At 39.2% G+C, this 14962-nt stretch overlaps 1 protein-coding gene across 1 annotated transcript in view; it reads right to left on the reverse strand.

Moving 5' to 3' along the window:
* Positions 1 to 14962, reverse strand: part of DNAH5 (dynein axonemal heavy chain 5) — a 262494-nt gene that overhangs the window by 145538 nt on the left and 101994 nt on the right. Inside the window, exons 23-29 of the mRNA XM_059062876.2 lie at positions 11212 to 11413; positions 10408 to 10643; positions 8046 to 8264; positions 5645 to 5707; positions 4819 to 5057; positions 3838 to 4078; positions 1323 to 1522 (exon numbers count right to left, since the gene is read on the reverse strand). Coding sequence (XP_058918859.1) covers positions 1323 to 1522; positions 3838 to 4078; positions 4819 to 5057; positions 5645 to 5707; positions 8046 to 8264; positions 10408 to 10643; positions 11212 to 11413 — 1400 coding nt within the window. The remainder of the gene's footprint in view (positions 1 to 1322; positions 1523 to 3837; positions 4079 to 4818; positions 5058 to 5644; positions 5708 to 8045; positions 8265 to 10407; positions 10644 to 11211; positions 11414 to 14962) is intronic.

The raw sequence follows: 14962 nt of genomic DNA on the forward strand, positions 1-14962 counted from the left end.
AAACTTCAGTCTTGTTCAAGCGATGTTGTATGCGGTGCTTCTGTTATTTGTAGACAACCCTGCACCTAAACAACTGTACTGCCTTTTGTTGTTTTTCCTCTTCTCCTTCTTCACCCTTTCTTGATCTCTCCAGTCCAACATAATACGGGCTTGAAGTCATCTCAAATATTAGTCATATTAGTGAATAAAATTTTAATTTCCATATTCTTAAGTGTCAAGCAGATTGCTTTAATACTCTACACATCTTTCTGGGGGTTTTTGTTTGTTTGTTTATGCTTGTCACAAGAATATAGGTCCATAGCAACAGAGATCTTTGTTTTATTCACCCTTCTAACCACAGCACCTAGAAGACCACATGGCACGTGGCAGGTATTCCATAAATTTCTGTTGAATATGCGTTCCTCATACAACTCTGTCTGTAGGTTCAATGCCATTGGTAGGAAAAGTTTTCCCGTTCCTAACGCAGAGGATGTCTACTTAATGTATATGTGTACTTCTTCAACCTCCATAGGGTATGTTATCTTCCATCTGTCCTTAATTCTGGTTGGGTGTGACCAGTAACCAAATTCATTAAAACTCACCAAATTCTAAGTAGTTCAGACTCCATGTTACCAATAGTCTGAATCTCTAAGACCTAATTTTATATTCTATATTACTCATTTCAAACACTTACACAATTACCATATATTTGAGAAAATCCTGGTGAACAAAAAAATTATTTCAAAAAGCACAAGAGGAAGCATTGAACCAAAGAAATCTAAGTTTATGCGTCTCTGGCTCGCACGTCCAAAGTATGACAGCTCTGCTGCTACCATCAAATACAAATGTTAGGCTGGTATCTGTCTGTGCTGTTTTACTTCTTTTTATGAATTAACTTCATTCTCTATCTTAATCTGTCATCTCATTAAAGTGTGTACACAACTAAGAGTTTCTAGTCCATAGGTGTTGACAAAAAGGTTTCCGAAGTAATTATTCTAAAATTCAGAATAATTTTCCTTCTGGAATCTAGAGCCTGTCGAGCTGTCAGCTGTGCAGTGAGGCTTGTCAGCAGCAAAGCTGAAATGTCCCACAAGATCCAAGTGGCTAATTACATGGTGCATGATTTCGTGCAACTGATGGTCTCAGACACATCCCCCAAATAGAGGATAATGAAATAAAAACAGTATTATCCATGCCGTGCCAAAGGCTAAAATTAAAACAAGTACTTTTAACGTTGAATAGATTGTATGAGGGGTATTGTTGCATTTTTTAAATTAATTTCCCTTGAAGTGTTTGTTATTATGGTTCTCAAACCTCAGGGGAAAGAAGGATGGTTTTCCTACCTGTTGCCCAGTAGGGAGCCCAGTAACATCAAGCTGTCCTCCATGTTGGCGATGATTTCCAATGTACTGTCTCCTCTCAAGAGGAGCTCTCCACGGGTTTTAAAGCTGCCAAATGTGAATGTTTTGTTGTCCCATTCATTAATCACTTGCTTCAGCTTTTGTTCAATGTCCCTCTCTTTCACCGCACTGATACAGATGTCCTATTAAAAGTGTAAGCTCTCATTTTATCACATGAAAGTCACACATCCTTCTCAAATAGTCTTGGTTCAACAGAGGTCCTGTCTATACTCTTTCCTTTATATGTATCTATAAATACTTACATTTCCAGATCTAAACTGCAATATAATAAATGGTGTGTGTGTGTAGATATAATATAGATTTATCCTAATTTGTAAAATTTCCCACCAAACTATTCCAGAAAGAAAGAAGACAGAAAAGATATACAGCAGTGGAAGATTTTCAGCCATGATAAAAAGAAAACCCTGCCATCTGTGACAGCATGGAGGGACCTTGAGGATATTGGGTTAAGTGAGATAAGTCACACGAAGACAAATATTATATGATAGCCCTTATATGTGGAATCCTAAAAAAACAAACAAAAAACACAACAACAACAAAAAAAAAAAAACTTGAAAAAAACAGAAAGTGGAATGGTAGTTACCAGGGGCTGGGGGTGGGGAAATGAGAGAGATGTTATATCTATTTACAGCTAATAGATAAATAAGTCCTAGAGATCTAATCCACAGTACAGTGATTATAGTCAACAAAACTGTATCCTAAACATTAAATTTTCTAAAAGACTAGATCTCGGGCTTCCCTGGTGGCGCAGTGGTTGAGAGTCCACCTGCCGATGCAGGGGACGTGGGTTCGTGCCCCGGTCTGGGAAGATCCCACATGCCGCGAAGCGGCTAGGCCCGTGAGCCATGGCCGCTGAGCCTGCTCCACAACGGGAGAGGAAAAAAAAAAAGACTAGATCTCAATTGTTCCCACCACTAGAAGAAATAATAACTGAGGTGTCAGCTAACGCTACAATGGAGATTATATTGCAATATAAATGTACCAAATCACTATGTTGAACACCTTAAACTTACACAATGTTAAATGTCAATTATATCTCAATAAAAATTAGGATAAAAAAGATATGTGATAACCTTTTAATTTTGCCACTTTCATCAAAGACTCAAAATTTAATGTGTCTCTGATTTAACTCTAAAGTCAAACCAATGCAGTACGAGAGGAGGGAATGAACAGAAACCTGACTTCTTCCCAGCTCTCTGATCACTCTCCCTGTCTTCTCTGAAGGTTTATCTTCTCCTGGACCATTGGTTAAACCTGTCCTTGCCCTCTTCTTGTCCCTCTCTGGATGAGCATACCCACACCCGTGCAGTCAGCAACCTTTTGTATCTCCAAGAAAGACCCACACCCACTGCTTACTGGGCTTCTCTGTTTGGATGCATCAAGGGAACCCAAAACACAATCTGTGAAATATCAAACTCATGCCCAAAATCAAGCTCATAGTCTTTGAACTTTGTCATTCCACCTGATCACCTTCCAACATTCCCCATCTCAGTCATAAGCACCATCATCCACTTAGATCTCTCAGCAAGAACTCTAGGGTTCATCCTTAGCCCCTCCCATTTCCCTACCATGTTCACTCCATCAAATTCTATCCAATTTTACCTCCTAACGATCTCTTCAATCTTGTCTCCCCTCTTCAGCTTCACTACCTGCCTCCTCATCTGAGACATCATTATCTGTTGCCAGGGATATTCAAGTAACCTCCCAATTGGTTTCCCAGAATTCCCCCTTTCCGTTTTCCAATTCTGTCTCCTCACAGCTACCAGAGTGATCTTTACAAAATGCAAATTTAACCACGTCATCCCCCAATCAAAATACATCTCCCAGTTGGCTACCGACTGCTTCAAAGACTGAAATCGATAACACATCCTAGACCCACCCCATCTCCCCAACCTTAGCTGTCTCCTCTCTCACCCACCTCCACATCTCGGCCTTCTGGTCCCCTAAACACACCTCAGGCCCTTCACATATGCTGTTCCACCTGCCTGACATTGTCTTCTCTGCACTTTCCAAGCCCCTTACCCCCTCACCACACAAGCACACCCCATTCACCCAGCACCCAGTCTTCCTGAACTTCATCGCCCTCGCCCCACCCCCAGAGAGGTCAACCGCACTATTAGAGGCCCTCAGAGAGCAGCACGCTTCCATTTCAATGGTGTTTACTACAGTTTGTAACTACACCGTCATTTGTATAATTATTCAATTACACAAATTATTTAATGATCTATAAACACAGGAATGTACTCTTATGTCCCCAGCACTTAACACAGAACCTGTTAAGTAAACGTTTGTTGAAGAAATAATAGCTGAGTACCAGGAAAAGAGTTTTGATTGTTCTAGCATGATGTACTACACCAACAGACCATGATGTAGGAAAACTCTCAAATCCCCTGGGACCTTCCAATCTCCCACCACATCATACGCTCAATCATTGTACCTCTATTTCCTCTTTGTATTTCAGAAGAGGTGCCTCCATGATATGTCTTAACTTAAAAGTTTCATTCCCCACATCTAGACTGTGCCCAGTGAGAGCAGTTATCCTTTCCCAGTGCCTTTCCATCATGGCCTTACTGGCCATGCGCTCCAGCAGTGGACAACATTGGCTGAAATCATCAATGGTCTTCTTCAGATCCATAAAAGCCTGCCAGTCCTTCAAGGCCCGGGGCAGCTTCCGACACCTGTGAAGAAAAGCCAACATGAAAGTTCATTCGAATATAAGCCTGGAATGTCTCCAATCCAAGACTGTCTGCTAGCATTTCCATCAATAACAGTCACCTCAAGTACCCATCACATTGTTAAATCTCATGACACAGAGGATGCTGTTAATATAATATACTTTTACATTGCAGAAATTTGCTCCTCCCAACCAGGAATGACTCTTTTCAATTTCCTCATAAAAATTAGGTAAAAGGCATTATTTTAAAGAATAGAGGTGCTTCCCAATTCAATTCAACTCTCCAAACATGTTTTGAGACCCTACCAAGTACAAAGCACAGCAGAGTGTTTCAGGCTGTCAACGGAAAAGTACAACAAATGACCCTCCATTTGGTGGGGCGGGGGGGTTCAACACTTCAAGGATGTAGAAAAATCACAGGGCTCTTGCTTTTATTCCAAATAAATCACCTAACATAAACTTCAAATGTTGGTAAGTGTAATATAAATAGAGATCAGCTCTGTCTAAGATGCAGGAAAGCCCTTGGCAAGATTCATCCAGGTTTAAAGGATGTGCTTGTCTCGCCAGGCACACACAGGGGTAATTAATACATCGCATTTGACAAGGGTGATGTCAGTGGACAAGAGCAATGAAGCATGATGTGCTTTCGAAACATCTGGGTGAAAAAAGCACCCTGACAGCCTATCAAAGAAGAAAGTATTTGAGGTTCATTAGCTCTGGGCATGCTAAACATTAATTTCTCACCTGTTCTGGAACTCTAAAAGTTCACTGTTGATTTTTTCAATATTTACTTCTGACCACAGAATATCGTGATAGCTATTTACAGTTTCTATGACACTGTCGTACAGAGCGTATATTTTCTGTAGAAGATTTAGTTGCTTCTTGATTTCGAGAAGCTGAGGATACTGTGTGACTGCCAGACCAAAAAGCTCCTCTCCTCCAGTATAGGTGATATATTTCCGATAGATATTATCAAATTGATTCTAATAAAAATACAAGTGAAAACTCATCAAAAATGATTTACATGCGAATAAACATGCAAATGAAAAAAAAAAAGATTGGCCAATAAGCAAACATGTATGATCTCTGAGCACATGTAAATGAGAACCAAATGAGTACAACTAATTACATAGAAACCAATGCTAACCATACCAAATCACAGTTTTTGTTTGTTTGTTTTGTTTTGTTTGTTGTTGTTGTTGTTGTTGTTTTTGTTTGTTTGTTTGGTTTTTTTTTTTGCGGTACGTGGGCCTCTCACTGTTGTGGCCTCTCCCCCTGCGGAGCACAGTCTCCGGACGCGCAGGCTCAGCAGCCGTGGCTCACGGGCCCAGCCGCTCCGCGGCACGTGGGATCCTCCCGGACCGGGGCACGAACCCGCGTCCCCTGCATCGGCAGGCGGACTCTCAACCACTGCGCCACCAGGGAAGCCCCAAATCACAGTTTTTAAAAGGTAAGTACATACTATATTCCACAATGGGCTTCTCTATATTAAGCAGAAAAAAAGTATGTGTTTAATAAAAGACATTGAGGTTTTGGTTATATAGAAAGTCAAAGAAACTAAAAAGATCACCTGAAATATGATAAGTCTATCACTGGCTTCCTGGGGTTTCAAGCCGCTAGCCATCGGACCATTCTGACACAAAAAGTTAAAATAAACAAAATAAAACGAAGCATTTGCATACAAATTTCATGAGCAGTATGTATTTGAATATCACATTTTGTTTACATGCATGTCACACACAGGATAGGAAACTCACTTTTTATTTGTAAAAAAAAGGACTCTAGAAAGTAACTCATTGGGAAATATTTGCAAGGCCAAAATAAAGCCAAGTTAAGGTCACAGCTTTCGTATGTCAAGAAATTTTGAAAATTAAAAATATGTGCTCTTAATTTATCAGGTGACATGAAGGGTAAATAACTATTCTGTAAGAAGCACAAACAGCGTCTGGTTTGAACTAGAACACTAATGCCACATGACACACAGAGCTCACCACTCTAATATCTATTTGTAAAGTGACCTGTAATGTTAACTCTCCAGTCAGGCTTTCCTACGTTAGACCACCTTAAATAACTGGATTTCTGTACTTCTTCATCCATGAAGTTGGTTCATGAATCCAATCTCCTAATTTCATTTACTTTGTGGTTTGGTGTGTCACCAGTTAATAAGTACAAATTTTACCCTATACTCTACACATTTCCCTTCTGTAGCACATTGTAATTGGCTGGAAATGGGTCTCCCTAAGCAACATATTCCCAGCAGAAGATTTTGCATGAAAACTTATGTATGTATGATTAAAATATGGACTCAATCTGTCTTGTCCACTTGTGCATCTTCAGCACCAAGGGCAGTTCTACAGTATCTGCAGAACTAATGATACTGCAGGAAGGCTGATCAGGACAACTGTAAGTGAATCATATTTATCTACACAAATCTAGAAAAGCTACCAAAATAACTTCAGTAAGAAACCAACGGTATAATATAAAGAGAACCTTTAAATTTCCATTTACTGTTGAAATTATTCTGGATGAAATCTAAGGTGAAAGGATTGTGAAAGGGAAATATCTTTGCTCTTGTGAAAATAAAATTTCCATTCCTAGGGAATTTCATTAAATCTGACATATTGTGTGGGCCAAAAGGTTCGTTCGGTTTTTCCCGTAAGATGGCTCTTTGTCTTTAACTGCATTCGAAACAGTTTTGTTAGATTGTATTGTGACAGCTGTCATATCATTTAAAAACAGACATCAAAATTGGTGAGTTTTTGTGTAGTCATTTTAATATTGAAGATGGAAGAAAAAAAGTAACATTAATAATAAAGCATATTATGCTTTATTATTTCAAGAAAGGTAAAAACGCAACTGAAATGCACAGAAAGATTTGTGCAGTGTATGGAGAAGGTGCTGTGACTGATCGAGCGTGTCAAAAGTGGTTTGCGAAGTTTCGTGCTGGAGATTTCTCACTGGACGATGCTCCACGGTCTGGTAGACCAGCTGAAGTTGATAGTGATCAAGTCAAAACAATAATTGAGAAAAATCAACATTATACCATGCGGGAGATCGCCGACACACTAAAAATATCCAAATTAAGCGCTGAAAATCATTCGCACCAGCTTGGTTATGTTCATCACTTTGACGTTTGGGTTCCACATAAGTTAAGTGAAAAAAACCTCCTTGACCATATTTACACATGCGATTCTCTACTGAAACGTAATGAAAACATTCCGTTTTTAAAACAAATTGTGACAGGCGATGCAAAGTGGATACTGTACAACAATGTGGAACGGAAGAGATCGTGGGACAAGCGAAATGAACCATCACCAACCCCACCAAAGGCCTGTCTTTATCCAAAGAAGGTGATGTTGTGTATATGGTGGGATTGGAAGGGAGTCCTCTATTATAAGCTCCTTCCAGAAAACCAAACGATTAATTCCAACAAGTACCGCTCCCAATTAGACCAACTGAAAGCGGCACTCGATGAAAAGCGTCCAGAATTAGTCAATAGCAAATGCATAATCTTCCATCAGGATAACGCAAGATCACATGTTTCTTTGATGACCAGGCAAAACCTGTTACAGCTTGGCTGGGAGGTTCTGATTCATCCACCGTATTCACCAGGCATTGAAACTTCTGATTTCCATTTATTTCGCTCTTTACAAAATTCTCTTAATGGCAAAAAATTTCAATTCCCTGGAAGACTGTAAAAGGCACCTGGAACAGTTCTTTGTTCAAAAAGATAAAAAGTTTTGGGAAGATGGAACTATGAAGTTGCCTGGAAAATGGCAGAAGCTAGTGGAACAAAAGGATGAATATGTTGTTCAATAAAGTTCTTGGTGAAAATGAAAAATGTGTCTTTATTTTTACCTAAAAAAACCGAAGGCACTTTTTGGCTCACCCAATATTATCTTTAAACGACTACATTTTGCATGCTGTAGTCACTCTTCTCCCAAAATCCACAGAGAAAGCTAGAGTTGTACCAAATCGTAGTCCCGGTAGAATTGGTGACAGTCTTGGAGGAAAACCTCCACGGTACTAATAAGCTCTTTCCTGAAACTGGGCTGCAGTGAGACTAATTCATTCTGCACTTCACTGGCACGTGCCAGAAGCTTCTCCCAAGCGTAACGCAGAGTATCCACTTTGTCCATCTCTTCCTTTGCTATCAGAAGCCCATATTTGTTAAGCAGGGCATAGGATTCCTACACAAAAGAAGAAAAAATTAATTTCTGCCAGTCAGGTGCATAAATGTATGCACAGTGATTTTTTAAAGCATTAGAATGGAAAAGATCCACATGACAGGGAAACTGCCCAGAGAGTTCTAGTTACTCTACTTGCAAACTTGGAAAAGCCTGAGTGAGCAATTGAGCCACTTAGCGTCAGTTTCCTCATCTGTAAAACAGGAAGATTCCCTGGCTGCTTCACAGGATTTTCGTGAATATCAGAAAAATATATCAATTTAAATGCATTTTGAAAACTATAAATCATTGTACAAATAAAAGTTATTTTTACTTAGGCCCTTAAATTGTATTTGAAGACTACAAAATTAAATCAAGTAAATGAAAAACATAAAACAATTTAACTGCTAACTTTAGAATAACAAAGTGAATCAGTTTTAACTCTATCCTATTTCACTTCGTTGGTAAAAGTTTCCAAGTAAGACATAAGAGGGCATTCTTGAATCAGAGACTAAGCCAAGTTATTGCCCTCAGGACACAAAATCCTGGACTATTCTCTTGTCTAGAAGATTAAAATAAGGCAAAGTTTGGTTTTCATGAGAAAGTATTTTTCCTAAATATCCCTGGCCTCTTCTCCCACCATTATTCTTCCCCAAAGACATAGAATGAACACCTGATTGTTGATTTGGGGAAAAGATTGTTTATTTGGGCAAGCATAGCCCAGTGCCTCTCTTCCTCTTCTCTCTTTTTCCTTGAAGGCATGCCTCCAGTCTGCACCCCAGTACCAATCAAATCAACAAAGTAACATGAGACCTGCAGCTTCCAATGCTGCCTTTGATGGATGAGTAAGTACAATTCTGAGATTTTATGCTCACAAGGCCATAGTGTGTGTGAATAGGGTGGGGAGATGGGGAAAGTAAGATACAATGGGAATATGGGAGCTGAACACTAAATCAGGTCTTCCAAATTCTATCAGTACTAAAGATTGCATCTTGAGCTTGACTACTTGACAACAGTTTGTCTTAACTCTCACGTCAGGGGGAAAGGGTTGGCAATTGCTGGACCTCCTCTTCAAACTCCTTCTCCAAACTCCCCTGGTCCAAGTAGAGGGTCTTTGCCTTGATGTTTCCATTCCAAAGAAGAACACAGTGGACCACGTGATTTCCCTGACCCAACACAGTAGAGGTGCAAACCTTCAGTCACCTCTGCCATTTTCACAGTAATTTGAAATTTTTCAAAATTCAAAGAGACATGCAGAAAATATGAGACAAGAGTATGATCCTGACCATTAGAGTTTAAGTCCAGACATTTAAGTTATGGTGTGATGAAAAGATAATGTTTTTATAACTGGAATTGTTCTAATGCTACAGTTATACTAGTCTCATTTAAAAGAATATAGTAACCTATTCCTGATAAAGCATTTGCATCTAGAAAAGATAATAATAAAAACAAAAGTAATGTGCAACATTAATCAAACTGCATGATTTCTTTGAGCCTCAGTTTCCTTGTCTGTAAGTGGAGTGTTGTAGGAAGGATTAAAGGAGTTAATACAGAATAAACCCATGAATGGACACTGTCAGTGCCCCATCCAGGTCCTGTTTATCAGCTGGTATTTGCAAACCAGATTGTTGGGTGTGTTGGCTATAGGAATCAAGCTGCCTTCTTTCCTTGAAAATTGTCCTCAGCTGATAGGAGCCTCCTCACGAGGAAATAATGGTCAATGACCAACTGATTTGGGGGAATAAAGACAGTCCCCCTTGCCTCAAAATGGGGCCAACTGTGTGGTACAATTCACGTTCCAGAACACTCCCTGTGGGATCAGGCCGAAGTTAGTCTACAGCTAAGATCACACCCTGGCTTAGCTCCCTCCCACCCCGGCAACCTCATCCTCTTCTGTTTTGTTCACTCCACTTCTCCCATGAGCACTCATCAATCAATCACTTATACAGAGATCCTCATCTCAGGCTCTCCTCTTCAACACCTTAAATGTTGTGTAAAGGACCAGAACTGCCCATACGAGGCACCCTGTAGCTTAGGTATCATTACTGAAAGCGTTGTTCTTGGGTTTAGCGTCCATTTGTAATTCCAGTCCAGATCTGGTCAACGGTTCATCTAATAGAGCCCAACATATGGAGATATTTCTATAGAACAAGTGATTATCCGTTACCTCAATAGGTCCCACTTGAAAGTCAATGGAGAGTTGCTGCTCCCTAATTTCCTTCAGTGCCACCATAGCAATTCGAATGTCATCTAGGTCTTTAATTGGGCGATTCAGTTTCTTACTGAATTCTTCAACAAGTGTAAAAATGTTTTCCATCTCACTTCTGTATTTTTTGTTACAGTGACGGCCAATGACAACCATCCAGGCCTTCGTCTCAGCAGTCAAGGTGAACTTCAAGTCAGCTGTAAAACCCACATGTCCACTGTTCAGTTTGAAAAACTTGAACCAGTATAAGGAGACCCAGTGTAATGGTTTACCAATAGTAAATACTTTGCAGCTGATAGCCCTCTAACACATGAAAAATCAAACTGGAAAAAAATTAGTTTTTCCCAATCATTATATATTCATTCATGTCATAAAGCCTATTTGCAACAATTCAAAACACATTCCAAAATGGGGAAAAAAAAAAAAAAAGTACCTATCAAAACTGTAGGAGATAAGCCTCAAATCTTTGTTATTGTTATTTATTAAAGAAAGGGTACATTTTAATTCCAAATATGACAGACTCATCCTTTGTCTGAATTAGCATTCATTTTCAAGGTTTAGCAGCAGAGTGTTCAAAATAGTCCAGAATAAATAATTATGCAGAAGGGAATTAAAAACAAATCTACAAGTTGGTCTTAAAGCTTGAGGCCAATAAAAGGAGAGTCAATCTTTAAGATAGCTAGAACTCTCTGGAATACTAATCTAGGTAAAGAGACAGAGTAATACGTTGAATTTTTATGACTGTCTGAAAGAAAATGAACCAACCTGTGTACAGAGCAATGGTACCCGCACAGATATACTCAGGCTCAGTGTTAATTTCTTGCTCTAGTTTTTGGAAATAGAGAATCTGGGATTCAAATTCAGAAAGCAAGGGGTTTTTCATAATAAACGTCACAATGGTTTCTTCTTTCTCCTTTTGCCAAATGTGATTGTAGCGTTTGAAGCAGTCGGTGGAGGTAATAACTTCCTAGAATACAAATAACATATTTGTGTAGAGAAGGAAGAATCAGAAATGGCATCATGATATAAGTGAACATTTGCCAGTTGCTGGTGGTTCCCATGGATTTATTTAAATGTTTAATTAGTGAACCGTGTGACTAGTTGAAAATGCCACAGGACTGGAACTGGATACAACAGCGTAAATAGTAACCTGGGACTAGTAACAATGTAACTGGTACCATCCTAGCCAAAAAGAGAGGGGAACTGTTTCTCAGGAAAAAGAAAAAAGAGAGAGAGAGAGAGTCCATAAAATCTCTTGTGGACCAGGCCCTATTGATTGGAGCTGGACCTTAGGTCAAAAAACACAGCTCAAATCATGCCACAGAGAGGGTGGTGCTATGGGGGATAAAAATACTCTGAGGTCACTTTTTCCCACTGCACAAACTCCTCCCAGACTCTCATTGGTGAAATCTACTGGGTGTCTCAATGGAAACCCATTGACTTGTTCCCTAAGGTCAGAGCATGGAGATTAGATCTAGAGGGACAAATAGAATATCTCCAGCAGCAAGCCCCACTGAAAGATTGCATGGAATCACACAAAATGTATAAATATATTAGATAAGGACTGATGTCCATACAATATTAAATCTTCCCATGTGTTTCTAAATCTTCTCACCTCTTTTTCTTTAATTCCTTGTTAAGTGTTAGAGAACTCTTCATAAAGACCTTACAAACTTCTCATTATGTACGCTCCTAGGTACTTTTCAATGATGTTGTTATCATAAAAAGGATGTTTTTTCCACTATCCTTATAACTGTATGGACGGCATATAAGTTTTTTTAAAAACTGGTTTTTTAACGAATGGTTTGCTTTGTTACAAAGTGTGCTTCTGTAAGATGAATTGGCTTTCTCGCAACTGGCAAATAAGGAATGATGTCAATATAACAGGAAGGTCACATTATCAAATGCTGTTTTTCCTAGCACTTCATTTTGTACCCACTAAAGCAGCAAACCAAAGAAGGGCACACAGTGCTTTTTGTCTCTTCTTTCTTTTGGGTTAATTTGTTCTCCACTTTGTTTTGAGAATGTTCTTTGCACAGTTAGACCTGATCTTTGTATATTTTATATTTGTTTCCATAACTCAGTATTTTCAACTGTTTCTTACACCTTGTTACAACTTCTACCAAGTTTCTTTCACCTTTTGATAGTATGTAAAGTTCTATACTGACTACAGCATTGTTAAACAGGTTAATATTTTACTATGATTGTTATTGTTTTTGGTATTACTCTAGTTACAGAATTTCCTCAGTTGTGTGCGGCTATCTCAACCTCTTTTTTCTCATAAGCCCTATTATATGTGCAACTTTGCAAAACCAGCTTTTCAGGAACATGTTTATTGCATTACAGCAGAAATGCCTAGAGTTACCTTTCAACTGACTACTAACTTAACTGTTCTTGGGCCATATGTTTCTTTTTAGATTAACACTTTTGGATTTACTTGATAGATAATCATATCATCTCCAAATAATTAAAATTTGTCTCCTCATTTCTAATGTTTATACCTCTTGGTAGTCAACTTTTTCTGTTGGCTTACATTATAATTTCAGAGTTACATCCGCATGAGAAAAAAAAAATTTCAACTGAGATAGAGAGAAAAGTGGTATTATTTGAAAGAATAGAGCATTACCAACAGCATTCTAAATGGTCTGATTATTTTAAGTAAATTTCACCAACCCGAACCACGTCAAGCAGTAGCTTTACTCTAGCTCCCCACATGCAGCTAAAGATGCCCCTTGAAACCTCAGGATTAATGAGCGTTGACACTTCACACCCACTAAAATGCAGAAAGCTAAGCCTGCCCCCGCTTGTCCCAACTACACCTGATGCCCTGGCACGGGCTGAGATGTTGACATGCACACCCAGAATGCATTGCAACAGCATCTAGACATATTCACAAATGTATGATGGTTTGGAGAACGAATTACAGATTATCAAAGATCCCTGAATATGGGTAAAGTTCCAGAATCCTGAGCTCTTTCAACACAAGAGTTTATAATATTAAGGACGTACCTGGGACTTCCCTGGTGGCGCAGTGGTTAAGAATCCACCTGCCAATGCAGGAGACACGGGTTCGAGCCCTGGTCTGGTAAGATCCGACATGCCACGGAGCAACTAGGCTCTTGTGCCGCAACTACCGAGCCTGAGCTCTAGAGCCCGCGAGCCACAACTACTGAAGCCTGCAAGCCACAACTACTGAGCCTGGGTGCCACAACTACTGAAGCCCACAAGCCTAGAGCCCATGCTCCGCAACAAGAGAAGCCACGGCAATGAGAAGCTCGCGCACCGCAACGAAGAGTATCCCTCGCTCGCCACAACTAGAGAGAAAGCCCGTGCACAGCAACAAAGACCCAGTGCAGCCTGAATACATAAATAAGTAGATAGATAGATTTATTTTTTTAAAAAAAAGAACATACCCTAACTAAATAAGTTTTAGACTCTCATTTATTTTATCTGAGTCAATCTTTATTAAACTGGAACTTTTGAAAGCAGAGGTAACCTAAAGCCTAAAGGAAAAATTACTTGAACTACATATGTAGGGCTGATCTACTTAAGTTATTTTAATTGCCATGGTTATTTTGATTGTTTGGTCCAGCTCATCTTTTCAAGCCAGGCAGTGTTATAAGTTGATGGCCAAACTATGGTTGTGCTGAATGTAGGTCAGGTTTATATTCTGAGCCAACCAGTTGTTGTAAGAGGACAGGGGCTGGGGTCAGAGGGTTTTCTGTGGTTGAGGAAGGGTCAGTCACAGAAAATTCAGAAGACGGTCTATGGCTGTGGAGAGCCACGTCTAGCACTATGACCTGTGCATATAGTCTTCCAGAAACAATCTGGCCATCCTATCAATCTGGATAAAGTCCTTCATGTTATTCTAAGTGCCAACCCTTTCTATTATCTTAAGGAAGACTGTACTAAGATCTGTACATATCCTTCACATAATATAAAGGCAAATGCAACAACAATGACACAGACATAAGCACCTTGTTGCCTGCAGTACATTAATTTCAACTACTCTGTCTTACCCTTAGATTTTTCATAATAGTGGCTGCTTACATTGAAAGAAAGTAATGGACTTTATTATTGATCTATTTTATTGTATTTTCCATGATTACTGAGACATTTGAAAGCATACTTGAATGTTTATTATCATCATAGAATACTCTACTTACCTTTATCATTTAGTATGGAGCTTGATAAACTAAGGACTAGACAAATATTTGTTAAAGTGAATTATGTGAACACAGTCCCTAGGGGAAAATTAAATACAAGACCTTCAAGATATTAAGAAAGGAAAATTGAAAATGCATAAATGCAAAAGCTTCAAGTTCCCTCAGGAATACATTAAAATTAAACTTAATATTTCCTCACATGGTTACAGCAAAGGCAGCTTTCCAAAACACTTTCAAACAAGTGAAACTCATTCTATCAAAACTGAGTAATAGAAAAGCTATATTCACTGAGCGACAACTGTTCCCTCAACAATGAGAAACGTTTTTAAAGAGTCAGCAGCTCTTAGTGC

Source organism: Kogia breviceps, chromosome 4, assembly GCF_026419965.1.
Source record: "Kogia breviceps isolate mKogBre1 chromosome 4, mKogBre1 haplotype 1, whole genome shotgun sequence".
Lineage (NCBI taxonomy): Eukaryota > Metazoa > Chordata > Mammalia > Artiodactyla > Physeteridae > Kogia > Kogia breviceps.